The sequence below is a fragment of the Clavelina lepadiformis genome, chromosome 5 (assembly GCF_947623445.1).
Source record: "Clavelina lepadiformis chromosome 5, kaClaLepa1.1, whole genome shotgun sequence".
In the NCBI taxonomy this organism is placed as follows: Eukaryota; Metazoa; Chordata; class Ascidiacea; order Aplousobranchia; family Clavelinidae; genus Clavelina; species Clavelina lepadiformis.
In genome coordinates this window covers 6129050-6144027 of record NC_135244.1, presented here as the reverse complement: position 1 = coordinate 6144027, position 14978 = coordinate 6129050, and the positions used below count along the sequence as shown (strand labels likewise).

At 36.0% G+C, this 14978-nt stretch overlaps 2 protein-coding genes across 9 annotated transcripts; one reads left to right on the top strand and one right to left on the bottom strand.

Moving 5' to 3' along the window:
- Window positions 1–1783: 1783 nt before the first annotated feature.
- Window positions 1784–3574, bottom strand: LOC143461141 (uncharacterized). Of its 4 annotated transcripts, XM_076958946.1 has the most exons (3): window positions 3387–3574; window positions 3172–3253; window positions 1784–3042 (listed from the first exon to the last, which is right to left on the bottom strand). In XM_076958946.1, the coding sequence occupies exon 3, from the start codon at window positions 2758–2760 to the stop codon at window positions 2332–2334; it is 429 nt and encodes a 142-aa protein (XP_076815061.1). In that variant the 5' UTR covers window positions 2761–3042; window positions 3172–3253; window positions 3387–3574; the 3' UTR covers window positions 1784–2331. The 4 variants fall into 4 exon arrangements, with proteins under 4 accessions (XP_076815061.1, XP_076815060.1, XP_076815062.1 ...); XM_076958945.1 differs by having other exon boundaries at window positions 1784–3253; XM_076958947.1 differs by lacking the exon at window positions 3172–3253.
- Window positions 3575–4045: 471 nt separating this feature from the next.
- On the top strand, window positions 4046–14806 carry LOC143461135 (uncharacterized). 5 transcript variants are annotated; one of them, XM_076958936.1, is made up of 17 exons: window positions 4046–4082; window positions 8970–9093; window positions 9471–9535; window positions 9609–9721; window positions 9842–9979; window positions 10186–10384; window positions 10471–10588; window positions 10806–10940; window positions 11007–11150; window positions 11315–11555; window positions 11816–11980; window positions 12166–12340; window positions 12854–13119; window positions 13260–13341; window positions 13448–13530; window positions 13823–13901; window positions 14055–14806. In XM_076958936.1, exons 1-17 carry the CDS (start codon window positions 4061–4063, stop codon window positions 14261–14263), a joined length of 2358 nt encoding a protein of 785 aa, XP_076815051.1. In that variant the 5' UTR covers window positions 4046–4060; the 3' UTR covers window positions 14264–14806. The 5 variants fall into 5 exon arrangements, with proteins under 5 accessions (XP_076815051.1, XP_076815050.1, XP_076815049.1 ...); XM_076958935.1 differs by lacking the exon at window positions 4046–4082 and adding an exon at window positions 8360–8429; XM_076958934.1 differs by lacking the exon at window positions 4046–4082 and adding an exon at window positions 8461–8673 and having other exon boundaries at window positions 9612–9721.
- Window positions 14807–14978: the final 172 nt, after the last annotated feature.

The following is a 14978-nucleotide window of genomic DNA, read 5'->3' as shown; positions in this document are numbered from 1 at the left end:
GGTACTTACAACGGTTAATATGCCAACGTAAGCGTCCGGATTGCATGTTAATGATTGATCCCAGCCCAAACAAAAGATCACGAGACATCGTCTCAACAAACTTAGTACGATTTAGTATTGTTTTGCCTTGACGAATGTTTAGTTCACCTCGCTAAGGAACGTACACGGTGTAGGTAACGACGATCCTATATAAACCGATTTTTGTGCATAACTACATATTTGTCTTATCTCTACAAACTTTTTTGCGAATTTTATTTGAAAAATGAAGAAAAAGTCTAAAAAGAAACCGCAAGACAAACAACCAACTGCGATTTTTCTGGCCGTAAGAGTTACCGTATGAATCATATAAATTTGTACTTGGTCACGTAATAGCAAGTTGTATGCTGATGTCTTTTTACAGCTGGGTTTTGTGTTAGTCTGCTTAAAATAAATTTAATATCTCCATAGAAAAAGTGGGCAGTGAAAAGAAGTTTATCCTAAGCCCTAACACTCGAATTTACATTCACATAAGTTTTTAAGACTTTCCTTTTCTTAATCTTCGAATTAGTCTGTTCAAAACCACGAGTTATTAATAAAAATAAATTGTTGCAAATTGCAGTAGGCTATGCCTGATTTCTATGTTAAAAGATGTGTTTAAGTTGCGGTTTTCACTCAACAACTTTTTGCATGCGGTTGTAGTAAAACAACTATGCAGTATATCAAATTACACGGAAGCGACGTACGACGTACACAGAAACTGACTTGAATAGAGAACAAACAATTATTTGTTGGCAAATGCACATAAAACCTCTTTTTTAGAAAAAGTGTTGCTGGCGTCTCAAGGATAAACTGTCTATATAAACTGCGATGTAATTAGCAACTTAGAATGATGCTGCCAAACATTTTTTGTTGCGTTGTAGAATGTAGACAATCCTTATTTAATCGATTTTTCTACATTCTATAGCATGATTTCTGAAATATGATAAGCGCTTGAGGCTTTTCGGATGGAGAAATTGTTCATGTAATATCTCCCATAACAGACAGAACTTTGTGTTTGTTCTATGTAATCCTACAGGCGCTTTGTATTTTTTTGTGATATCATAATAAATTTTGCCAAGTTTGTATTAAACCTGTTACAAATACAAAATTGTTGATCCGTAAACTAAGTCACAAATTATAAAAATATTGAGACATAACGCTAGTTTCCCAAGTCTGGACAATGTGTACCATCTTAACGTAACCGTTACATTGTCATTAAAACATTCCTGAACAACAAACAGCTAAGTCTGCCAATTTTTAAGTTACCACATATTAACTCATGTCTTTTGATTGGTAGGGTAAAAAAGGAAAATCAACTGAAAATCAAAACTAAAACCTAGTTATGAAGCAGCCAAAGCTTAGCAGAATTTAAAATTTTTGGTCCTTTTTTTGGATTAAAATAACTCAATACAGTAAGTACACAAAGTATTTTAGTCAATTGTTAATATGTCAAAAGAAAGATCGCAATGTAAGGGACTTAATAACAAAGTCAGTTTTGTGTCACCTTGTGGCCTAAAGAAGTTATCGCACTGTCCCATCTTGGGCAACGTCCCGTCATGGGTAACTTTCCCTTACACCACAATAATTTGAAACTAAATAAAACGTATGCAGTTCAGGTATGAATAATTATATCAATAGTTCCAATATTTGTGGCATACTGTAATTGTCTAAAATTTAGGTTAGTTTGAGTAATCTAGGATATAGAGTATTGCATCAAATTGAAAGAATAGACAAAATTGAATAACTAAAAATTTTATTACCGGTATACAATTAGAGTTTGTTTCAGTTTATATCAACAAAGAAAATTTGTTGTCAAAGAAAATGTGCAATGATAGAGTTAGCGTAAAAGCTCATTTACACTGAGGCATATCGTGGCGTAGGTGTTTGCTTGTTTTATTGAAGCCGGGTATTTAGCTTATGAACTGAACAGACAATTGTAAATAATTGTATTCTGTAATTATTCAGCTTTAATAAACAAGAACTAAACTAAGCTGCAACACAACAAGTAAATTTAGACAAAAGCATAAAAGGAAACTGGTATTCTTAGAATGGTAAGTCGTAATCACGCAACTGAAAAGAACTGAGGAGCTGAACGGAGAGCATCATTGGCGTGATTGCAAGGTATGCGATAAAGCTGCGAGGGGCGTTGATTAGGGACAGCGAGGAGCGTTGCATTTAATCATTACAGCTTACATCCGGCTAACTTTTGCGCCAGTATACAGAACATCAATTCAATTGTGTCAAACGCTGTGGACAGATCCAAAAACACTCCTATTGTTGTATTCCAGTTTCCAAAAGTAACTTTGATTCTTTTTAATTAGTATAAAAAACTTCTTGACAAGTGGTGGAGCATTTCCAAATCTTTCCATACATTGAAATGCGGGAACGAGAAGCCATGACTTCAAACGCGTTTTCTATCACTTGACGAGACCTGGACAATCTACAAAGAAAAAATATTTTATTGTGACTTAAGTTGCTGCAAGGATAAGATCTCAGTAAATTGCGTCGCGATGGAAATGCCTCGTTCCCGGCAAATACAAAAGTTATTCTGCAAGATGAAACTCCGGGTAATGGCTCTTCTATACAGTGACAGATCAAGATGGACATATTTAAGCATTTGGCAGAGTTTTCCATAACTTTACTCTCATCTTGTCTACCATAGCTCATATAGGAACCGATGTCAACTATAACAAAGTAATACTTAGAGTCAGCAACCGCATTTAGAACGATGCCGTAAACCATTTTGTAGGTAAAATGAAACGACCCTGAATGAACAAGAGCCTGGGTTAAAACCGTGTTTTCCCTCTATACTGCCCAGTGCTCATACAAATAAAGAACAGCCAAAATAAGTTAAAGGCATCCGCAATTTTTTCCATAATTTGTTTGACACTGGCATCACTTCGAGCTGTAGAATTTCTCAAAGCGTTTGGCAAGTTTTTGGAACTATTTTGGAAACTATATATAGACCAACTCAGCCGACACACTGCTGCAATCGAAAAATGAGAGTCACCAATATCCAAGAATCTGCAGATTGTTAAGTAAAGATAAATAATTAATTAATGTATCTTTTTGCTAAGTAGACCTAAGGAAAGCAATAGATAGATAATAATTTAAATTCATCTTGTCAAAAAACGAAAGTATACGTAGACTAACATGTAAAAATTTCTTGTTTGCTAATACACTTAGACTTTACGTGAGCATGACGAATAATCTTTCAGTAGCTGATATAGGTAATCTGAAACGTATATTTCTTTTATGAATTTTTTAATTTTTTTCTTTCGTCGTATGACCTCATATCCGTACTAATTTATGAAAGTCACCTATAAATACTAAAACTTGTTGCTAATGTTAAATTAATTAGCACTCACTTTCTCGATCTTCCTCTTTTTCTACAACATAGAATGAACCCAATGCTGGCGAGGTTTTCGTAACAGGTAAAGATGCGGTAAAATTGCGCTAACTTTACCAGTAGCATAAAGTGAGTGTACTTTTGACGCTTCTTTTTACTGTTTGTTTTTAAAAAACATGTTCAGTGTTTTTGATTAAAACTTACAGTACAACCTAAATTGGCATAGACAGGAATTGTTATCAGTGGAATTTATTTCAAGCTTACACTCTGCGCACGCAGTGGACAGGTTGCGCAAAGCCCGGCAACGCCTCAAAGTAAACACAGCCTTTTGCCCTTCTCAATTGTTCTAGTTGGGTGTTTGCTATCGTGACGTATGCGGTTCTTGTACTGCGTATTGTACAAAAACTACAAATTTTTGTTATGTTTAGAACGTAGTTTTAATTATTCTGCACTTGAAGTCAAAACAGAAACCTATTCACGACAATCGTCTTCTAATGATGATTAATGCATCGCCGAATACCGTAAGTCACCGCTTTCAGAATCGCGTTCTAAAGCAATGGTGTTATAATGATTAACTAGCAGCACGCCTATGTCAAACCTCCAAACAACCCACTGTTAATAAGTAACCCAATAAAGAGCACAAATCGCCGGTATCATCACGCACAGCGCAGCTGAAACAGACGGTGGTGGAAAATGGCGGAAATCGAAAATGGCTGTAACCAATGGTTTAATTTCTGTTATAACTTTTAGAGTTAGTGTTATAGTTTGGGAATTTTTACTGTATTGAATAAAATTAAAGAACTTATCAAAATAAATTAGTTAGGATACTTATTGGTTAGACTATGAAAGTTGGATAATTTCGGGGTAAGGATTATAAGATCAGAATCCATATTGAAAACAGTTGTTTTAATAACAAAAACGGAAACACTGGTTATATAAAGAGCGGGATTTAGATCGTGACGGGCCTAGGACTAAAAGATACCCAGGATCCTACGCGTTATTTTGGTCTTTACCATTTAAAATAAACCAAAATGAATAAAGAATATTCACAAAGAGTATTTCCCTAAACATGTAATAAACATTTCCTGTTTTTTAAATATTTAATCAAAAAAATCCCTATAAATCACTTTAAAAATTTTGATCGTTTAACAGAGCAAATTAGACTATATCGCTATTGTTGGTTTAGGAATTTGAACTGCGACTGCACATGAGAGGAATTACCTGCCAAAGCAATATGTTTTCATTGTTTCTTTGTTAATTGAAATCATCTAATTACATTACTCGACGACATAGACCTAACATAAACTTTTTATAAACCAAAGTGTTTGTTTGCTATGTTGCTCAACAGTCTATATTTTGGAATGAGCGTTTATGCACGAATTCTTTCTACAGTTTAATTCTTGTATTAGCTGTTCTTGTATGGTACAACGTAGCCTAACTTCATCGCGCAGCGCGCGCTACAGATGAAAGCGACGAACTATGTTTGATTCGGTAGTTGATCAACTGAGTGACAGTTCATTTGAGTGACACATTGGTAAGTATTGTTCAAACTACAGTAATGGGTTAGGGTTAGGGTTAGGATGAGGGTTAGGGTTAGGGTTAGGGTTAGGGTTAGGGTTAGGGTGAGGGTTAGGGTTAATTATGTCACTCGAATGAATAATTTATGTCATAATTATGTCACTCAAATACTGTCACTCAAATGAACTGTCACTCAGATGATATACAACCGTTTGATTCAACAGAAAACAGTGATATTAAAAAATTAAGAGCCAAACAAAGTTAATTTTGCAAAACAAACATGTCGTTAGTAAATGCAAGTCAAACGAAGCCTAAACATGATATTTTTTAGTTTATCAACTTCATCGCTATTTATGAGGTTAAACGTGATGTAATACGATATGGGTCCGCCATAGGTTGGTGTTTGTGTCTTTCGTCATTTCAAAGAAATCAACAGAAAGGAAACAGATATAACAAATCGATCAGAATATAAACGCTCTCTAGCAAGGACACGAAAACGTGAGACGGTTCGCTCCCTAGCCTTCAGTGAATTATCGTCGAATTAAGTCTTGCAAAAATTGTTTTCAGCTCAAAAATGACAAAGGTGTAGTCAGGCAGGAATAAATAAATCACAGACATTCCAACACCAGTACAAAGTTTACCACTGTAAAGTTTAAAAAGTCTTCTTTAATTACTGCCACCTTTACTTAGGCTACAAAATTTGTAACTATAAGCTTTAAAAATTGTGGTTTCTTTTTTGCTCAAAGCATTTGCTGTTTTCTGTTTTTTTAAGTTTTGTTGCTGTAAAACTTCATAGCGCTACGTGCAGTAAGTATAAACGCAGCCTTCAACAATCACCACCATAATGGAAGGCTACTGTACACCCACCGCTACACAGATGATACCATTTATCAGATAACTGTCTGAAAAAATTGGCTATTGCAGACCATTAATAAGCTTTTTAGGTTTTCTTTGTTTATGCATTTTAGAAATCTAAAAACTCTTTAGTTTTTACGTATTTTAGTACAGAAATATGTATAAAAAATTAATAAATAATTTGGTAGTCACAAAATAATTTTGGTAGTCACAGTTGCTGGCTCGTAGGCTGCTAACAGTAGTCAGATGTTAACAAAATCAGCCTATAGCTTTTATTGAGTAAACTGAACTCGGGTATGTCCAGAGTCTAGACCAGGGGTGGGCAAACTTGTTCAATGAAAGAGTCACTTGCGGAAAACTATAAACACCAGCGAGCCGCGAAATCAGTAATGATTGTCAATTTGGTTATTATATTTTTAGTAGCTATTTTGGGATATTACTTTTCAGCTAGAAGACCCATAAAAAACATGTCGGCGAGGCGCACTTTGACCACCTTCGCCATAGAGTATAGACTATAGAGCAGAGGCGAGCAACTTCTTCGGTCGGCGGGCCTGATATGAGAAAATGAAGTACTTGGCGGGCCGGATTCCTGAATCGATACATTAATCGTGTATCGTGGCCGACCGACATTAATCGTGTATCGTGGAATCGTATCCTGAATCGATACATTAATTGTGTATCGTGGCCGCAGGCCACGTTATCATGTAAGACCGGAAACTGTCTGCGGGCCGCTCAAAATCCCGTCGCGGGCCGGACCCGGCCCGCGGGCCGTATGTTGCCCACCCCTGCTATAGAGTCTAGAGTCTAGACTCTACTAGACCGTAGAGATAAAAAACGTCGCATACTTATTTACAATTCCCGTAATCAAGTGATGAACGTAAATAAAATCGGCGTAGAGTGTTTTAAGCACAAGTGCACAAATAACACCACATACTTAGCCTAAGGTGTTTCTAATGGTATCTTAAAGTTGAAAAACACTGTCATTTATCGAAAAACTTAAAAAATGCCACAAGTTTATATATATATATCTACGTATTTAAATTTTTCTGGAAGTACAGCACATGCAACAAAAGTTAAGTGATTAAAAGGAAACCAATAAACATCTTGTACAAACGGAAGAATTAAAAAAGAGCAAGTTACCCAGCATCACCACTATCTCACTTTTAGAAATTGTTTGATATTTTTGTATCATTCACGCAACAGCTAACGTTCTGCTTTCAGAATCGCGCCCCTCAGCATTGTGTAGATAGTGACGAACAAGCACCAACAAAACGCCTTTGTCAAGCCTCCAAACAGCCCACTGTTAATAAGTAATCCAATAAAGAGCACAAACTGTCGGCATTATCACGCACAGTGCAGCTGAAATAAATGAACTGCTTATTTTTGACGTAAACCTTGTTGACCTAATCTAGATATTTTCCTGAAAACGTTGCAGACCAGGTTTTTTTCTGCGTAACTTGTTAACTGATCGTTAGCAACGATTGTTGTTTATTGTTGCAATAAAGCTTTGCTGTGTAGGATTGAATTAGTATTCTTTTTAATGTCGTGAATTACTTCTAAACCTTTTTAAAACAATCCATTGGCTTAACTCTAAATAACACGTAAAACGATCAAGCCATCATTAATCCGACTCAGATTAGTGATACGTTTCAGATTCCTTTTCATATACAGTGAGAGTGCAAAAAAGTTTTCTTTTAGTTTTTAAATTCGTATTTCTTTGGGAGAAAGAAGTTTATTTTAAACTCTGTCTATAAGCACCAAATGAATAAATAACTGACTCACAAGTATGACGAAAATATGTTTTAATATCCATTTTATTTACGCAGTGTAAATCGTATTCAAACCCAAGTTGCTTTAGATTCCTACAAAACAACCAAGTATTTGAGCTCCTGCTGTTTAGATCGAGCTTTAAAAATTTTATTCCGTATATCACAGGTAACTCACGTCATGGAAATTTACCAAAAATGAGAGAATAATGTTGGTTGTTCTACATTACAACAACAGGAGAGAATCATACCGCATAAAGAACGTTGTTCGTTTGCTCAAAGATTTCTTCAGAATTTAAACTTACTTGGGAAATTTCCATGACAGAGAGGGACCATATAAAATAAATAAAGATTTTCAAAGAAATTTTTGCAAAGAAAAAATTGATTATATTACAAAAGAATAGAGCACAAGTAAGATGAAACACGGACCGATGTTTGCTGACTTTCAATGCTCGCTTTTTATATTCGTCAACAGTCCAGTTGCATCACGTGACTTTTGTGTTACACAACTTTGCGCTTTTTAGATTTCAATTTAAATTGCGACGTGTAACATTTATTATGTTGGTTTATCGCGAAACGGTTTGTTAATGATGTTTGTTGAGTCTTACGGATACTTAAATTTAATCAAAACGTTTGGTGGTGATAAGTATTTCACAATTTATACACAACTATCTTAAGTTTGACAAACCTTCTATAACGATTGAGTTACTTCTAATCGCGATTCTGTCCACTGTAGTAATCCGATTTTTTGGTTTCAGACTTTGCGCGGTAGATATTAAAGACGCAAGTAAAACCAAGACCGGCCGCTGCGGTTTTCAGCAGCAATAAGATATGCTAAAAGAGAAAAAAAGCACTAAACACTCTTCTAATGTGTTGCGGCATTTATAACACCCTGCTGGAGAGCAATTGGTCACGTTGTCAAAGTAAGCTGTTAATAGTATAGTGCAGCTCCAACTATAGTTGAAGTAAACAGTAAATTCATCTAAGTTCCGTGAAACTCTTGTAGATACATGGTTATTAAATGAACAGTATTCTAGTTATTGATTTCAAGGTTACGTTAACCCAAACGACACTTGTTTATAAAGCAATTGGCATTGAACAAAACCATGTCTAAGTCTGGAGATATTGTGAACATAAAAGACTCGTTTAGGTTTTCTGTAGCGATTTGTAAGTTTTAGTAATATAGTCAAACTAGACATTATATTTAATGCCGTTTGGTTCTTGTACAATAACCTTTGTATACCGTAACTACTAATTTTTTATTGTACATTTGTTTCGGGTTGTGCAAAGACTCTGAACAATAGTGTATGGCAGCTACAGTACATATAGCTAGCACACAAGCCGTACGTATAAAAAGGTAAAAAAGGAAAATTAAGTTGCCGTTGTGCAAATAGCTTTAAAGTCGACAGCTCACCATTTTGTCATATTTTTAACCTGAAGTCGCCTTGTATTCGTTTGTTAAGCATTTTGGTGTTCTTCTGCTTCGTGCCAGTATAAAGGTGCAAGAATGACGAAGCAAGAAGTTTTAACAGGACCTCTAGAGACGTCATCAAAAAAGCCATGTTGTCTTCATACTTGTACAAAAGAGTAGGTTTGTGTTTAGGCTATCTGACGTATTAGGTTTCCGCTTAGCTATTAATCGTGATAGGTGCTAGATATGTTTTGCATTTAACTATAACAAGTGTTGCATAACCCTCAAGTGTTGCATAACAAGTGTTGCATAACATAACCTAAATAATCAGTTTTGATGGTTATCAATAGTTAAACGTTTTTTCGGTACCAAATCTTATAGCATAAAAAGTTGGTATGTCACGTCACGCAATATTACGAATTTCTTCTGCAGAACGCACTTCATAGTGCGAAGGTCATAACCTATAAGTTTGCTTATTACATAATGATTTTACATATGCAACATTAACTTCTGCTTGACAAAAAAAAACATTTATATTGGTTGTAATCTTTAGACAACTTTTGGAGTATTTTGAAAATACTTACACTTTGGACGAATGGCTGTTTTCCTCATTAAAAGGTCTGTATTTTTGTGATAAACCACATAAAAAAGTTTTTAGACCTTTTACAAATATAAAATTATTTTTTTCTAGAAGAAGGTTACTTCTACAAATGCCCGGATCGTTTGCGATTGCCGCTCATATTCTACTACTGCCATCCTGCAGTAGTTTATGTAAACAAGCTGATTTTGGCCGACTTGATTCAGGTAAACATTACGTCAATAATGCCTAGTAAGGCCCGTTAATAGGGCTTATAACTACCGGCTAATAAGTTACACAATACGAGTTTCACTTTATTCCCGTAAAATCCAAGATTGTGGTTCTAGGAAAGAGTGAATGAAAACTTTGAAGCGATGTTTGAGACAGGAGTTGACGAAATGTCTTGGGATGACACAGAAAATTACAGAATGGGCGGATCTTACAAATGGCCCACTGTTGCTGAAGTGGTCGAATACAGACAGAAAGTAATAACCTTGTTGTAACTTCAACTTGGACCTTAATTAAGTTCCTAACTTATCACATATTCAATGGAATGAAAGCATCGCCTGGAAGTGTTTGACTAAGATAAGACACGTTTACTTGAAGTACACAATAGCTTAAACAATTCTACAATGTTAACAAAAGTATTGACAAAACCCCTTTTGTGATGATTAAGCGTTTTTTTCAAAAGGTGCGAGATATCGTTCGATCTGTCATTCAAGAACGGGAACTTACACTTCCGGTCACTCAGGATAGCCCATGGTGGGCTGTCTGGATGGGGATCGAACATGAACGCATCCATCTTGAAACGTCATCTGTCCTAATACGTCAGCTGCCTGTTTCCATGGTGACCAAGCCTGTAGGGTGGAAATACGGACCTTTGAGCACAGGTTGCCTAAACTTACAGTAAATTAAATTAAAACAGAAAAATTTAGCCTGGACTGTTTTTAAAATGATCTATTTTTTGGGTTGTTAGGAGAACCAGTGCTTCGAAATCCCATGTTAAAGCAGCCCCCGACAGAAGTCAGGCTCGGAATGGACGATGACTGGCCTGTTTGGGGCTGGGACAACGAGTATGGCTGTGACGTCGTTAGGTATAAGATTAGTTTTTTTACAAAAACTTCATGAATCTATTTATCGTTAGCCTAAATTACCATTTATTTTCGTGATCATCAATGCATGAATAGAATACGAATCTATTTGTTACAGACCTCCATTTCATTTTTAGCATTTTACAATCAGGTATTTAAAACATTAAATACCACAACACATATCGATCATGCAACTCAACTTAACTCTTTGTACATCCAGTGTCCCAAAATTTGAAGCGTCCAAATACATGGTCACAAACAGGGAGATGTTGGCCTTTATCCGAGCTAATGGTTACCAGCAAAGGAACTATTGGACAGACGAGGGTTGGAAATGGAAGGAATTCAGACAAGCCAAGTACGAAAAAAGTTTATATGAAGTATTGGGGAGCATATTCACATACAATGCATTCCTGTTTTACAGGCACCCAGCCTTTTGGGTATGTAACGAAGAGTGCAAGTCAAATTGTGGGGCAGATCTAGCTTTGTACAGCCATTGCAATACTCAAAATACAAAGAGTGAAAACATGCTAAATGAGGATGATGGTGATAACAATGAAAAATACTGGTAACATTGGAAAAATCAATTCATACGTACCACAAAATCATCTTTTATTTTGAATTATTTACGTTAAATACACGCTTCTTTCATCACTTCAAAAATAAAGGGTTACATTCACTGTGGCGTTGTCTGCCTTTAACGCTTTTCATTAATCGTTTTGTTGGACCCAGGCTTCGCCTCATGTTTGACATCACAACTCTTCCACTCGACTGGCCTGTGGAGGTGAACTTTCACGAAGCGAAAGCCTTTTGTGCTTGGAAAGGAGATGACTATAGGCTTCCGACTGAGGCAGAAGAACATGTTTTGCGAGGTTTACCGGATTTTGACCCAGAAAATGTCAAAACCGATCCAATTTATGCAAAAGAGTTAGCAAAGCTATATAACATCAATTTGGTGTACGGTTCGTCTACGGTAAGCTAAGAAAACTGTTAAGTTATAAAGCTTCAAATTTTACATTCAAATATTCCAGCGATTTACATTGCTTTACAACTATGCTTTTATTGCCCTCGACTTGTGATGTGTGTAATCTTTGTTGCAGTTTGCATATGCAATTTACGAAACCTCTAGATTTACAGCTTTTACATACAAACGAAGGCTACAAACATACAATGTGTAACAAATATACTTTAAGTATATAAACTAACATAAAGTTTGTTTTCCTCTGTCATTAGCCCGTCAATTTTTATCCCAAATCAACCAGTGGATGCTACGATACTTTCGGTAACGTTTGGGAGTGGATTGAAGATCATTTTAATGGTATTCCAGGATTTCATACAAATCAATACTACCACGACTTTTCAACACCATGTTTTGATGGAAAACACAACATGATATTGGTTAGTCTTGAATGTGGCGTTTGTCAACGATATTTTGTGGTAAATCGCGTTAAAATATCGTGATGAATATGTCACACTAATACCTTGACCCGACCAATCACTCTTGCTGACCGAAAACCAGGCTAAAGTAGCTCACAAAAATATTTTCTCTATTGGGTAATTTACTATATAACTTATATACACAGGGTGGTAGTTGGATTTCGACCGGTATCGAAGCATCTCGCTTTGCACGCTTCTCATTTCGAAGGCACTTCATACAACATGCAGGCTTTCGGATTGCAAGGAGCATATCAGACAAAACCATGTCTCCGGCAAATGTCGTCGACACACCGGTGTACATTTTGGATACAAAATCTTTAGGTAATACGTCAAAACTTTACTCGACTGACTTACATTTGCCGACTCGGTAGCCGAGTGATTCGAGCGCTGGCCTCGCTATAATACGACTTGTTTTGCGTGTTCAATACCCAGTGGTGTTACCGTAACGCAAAGCGCAAAACTTGATGACAGTTGCTCTTGTTTAGCGGTCCTGGTGGATTGTTCGAAATTCAGGCAATACCATATAATAAAAAATAAACGGCCATATAACAATTGTGTGACAATAGGAACTTGCTCGAAGTCTGGGTCAGTAACCGGGACTTGAGCAATAAGGAATCATCGCCAGTCTTAAGCTGTGCAAAAACTTTCCTCAGTCCGACGACAAAGATTATTATCATAGCTGACATACTTTGCGTGACTTACGAAGTTACTATGTCACACTAGCATCAAATTAACCAACTACAAAATAAGGGCGTAATTATAATCTTGTCATTTCAATATCATGAAATTTTCAGGTACTGTGTGCGTTATTAAAATTTCATGCATATTTTTAAGATAAACCCGACACTCTATCGCCAACTGGTGTTGTTTTGGTACGCCGGCAGAGCACTAACTCTCACTACGTTAGCGACACAGCAGACAATGTTGCTACGTTCATTGACCAACAGTATGGCAAGCAATGGAACAAAACCCTGGCCATTTTTAAAAGAATTCGCTCACTCACGTGGGAGGCGGCTCAGAGTGGTCACGCCAGCCGTGTGCTTTTGGTTGGCTGTGGACCTGGACGACTTGGGTTTGAGTTGTCGGCATTTTGCGACAAGGTAGATTTGTAAACACTTTTTTTAGAATTTTCTATAGAACATCATCAGACCATCTATAATAAGTTAAATAACTATTTTATGTTTTTTGTGGTGAATTTTGGCGGACTATTTTTTCTAAGTACCACTTTCCATCACTGCAGGTTATTGCTTGCGACACTTCTTCACGTTGCATCTACGTTGCAAACGAGTTAAAAGCAAACGGACGGTATCACTGTAACGCAGGTGAGGTTGACGAGAAGGATCTTTTCTGGTTGCTTGCATGTTCCTTCTCTATACAAAGAAGACTTGAAATTTCGAAACAATTTTACGTTTAATGTTTTTCATTTAGAGGATGGCGTCGTTACTAAAAATGAAATTGATGTCATCACCATTCCGGACGACGCAAAATCAGAACGTATAGAATTCAAACTGGTAAGTTGTCAAAAAATATTGCGTCACACAAAATTAGCAACTCGCTAGCGTGATCATTCAATGGAGCAGCCATTCCATTGGATTGCACTGTTTGTGATAGACAAATGGGCAAGAAGAAATGACGCGCAAAGATTAAATTTAGCTAGTACTCTTATATAAGGTTTCATTTAGTTTAGTTCGTTGATAAGGGACATTTCTATTAATCGTGAATCACATCGTTTTTGCCAACCGTGGTAAATCACGTGTTACTAATATCATCTACAAATTTTTACTAACTTATGCACGAATTTAGCTAACATGGATTCCATTCGAACTCAAAGATTTCAATGTTGTGATCAACACTATGCTCGACAGAGCTCAGAACCCAAGAGGTAAGTTATCGCATGACAACAGCTTTACATTTTATTAAATCCTGTGTGAAATGTACTTGGATAAAATTTTGGAAGTGTTATAAAAAGTTAAGTTCTGGAACTATTTTCTGTTACTATTTGAACTATTTTGTTATTTGTTGAACTATTTGTTAGCCTGGTTACTTCGAATGAAAGAACTGGTAACCAGCGGTAGAAATGGTCGCGCGATTGTTGTCAGCAAACAGTGGAAACCTGAGCATCTGAGAAAAGATTTTGAACCAAGCTTACAACTGCTGATGGATGAAGAACATGAAGCAGACGATGGCATTACATGTTCCTTGTCTGTGTGGGGGAAAGCACCTGTTGATGAAGCTGAAGTTTAGTCGCTAAGGCCAAAGCATTGTTTGGTTGTTTTAGAACTTGTAAATAAACATTTAAGTAGCCTAAGTAGATTGTAATAGCTTCAACTCCTGATATCACTTAAAGTTTAGATTTGCAAATTAACATTGCCTGATTTTTTGTAGATAATGGTTTAAACGGCACGTTCGCAGTGCCAATTGTAATCGTTTGTATACAAGTGAAATTATTTTGCAGAACAAAATGCTGTTACCTGTTTATTTACATCAATTACTTTTGTAATTTTTTCCTTATAGGAAGTAGCAGTTTTTCTGCAATTGCAGATATAGCTTGTGGACATTCTAAACTAAACTATAGGTTATATATATTTGAATTTTTTTTCGGCAAATGTTTCATTAACTGGAAGTTGTGCGCCGGTACTATACTGAAAAACCATTTATTCTATGGTCATTTAAATTTTCAAGAAAAGAAAAATATAATGGTGTAAACACAAACCTTGAGACACTTTATAAAAGTAATTGTATATTGCTTATATATATGTCTTGCTTATATAAATAACTAATTACATACTTGTTAAGTGATAACATGATGAGCTTTGATTTTTAAATTAATAGGCACTTAAAACCAAATATTAATGAGCAAACCGGGTACAATTGAACACACATTATACTTAGAAAATAACATAATGCGCATAAGGGAACCGTAATTGATTTGAAATTTTGTGTTGAACTTTGATAAATT

Coding starts and splice junctions, on each gene's coding strand:
- LOC143461135 (XM_076958933.1), top strand. CDS start 8,613: ATGTCTAAGTCTGGAGATATTGTGAACATAAAAGACTCGTTTAGGTTT. Junction 11,556..11,815: donor TGGTGTACGGTTCGTCTACG/GTAAGCTAAGAA, acceptor CTCTGTCATTAG/CCCGTCAATTTTTATCCCAA. Junction 12,341..12,853: donor TTTGGATACAAAATCTTTAG/GTAATACGTCAA, acceptor CATATTTTTAAG/ATAAACCCGACACTCTATCG.
- LOC143461141 (XM_076958945.1), bottom strand. CDS start 2,760: ATGGTTTACGGCATCGTTCTAAATGCGGTTGCTGACTCTAAGTATTAC.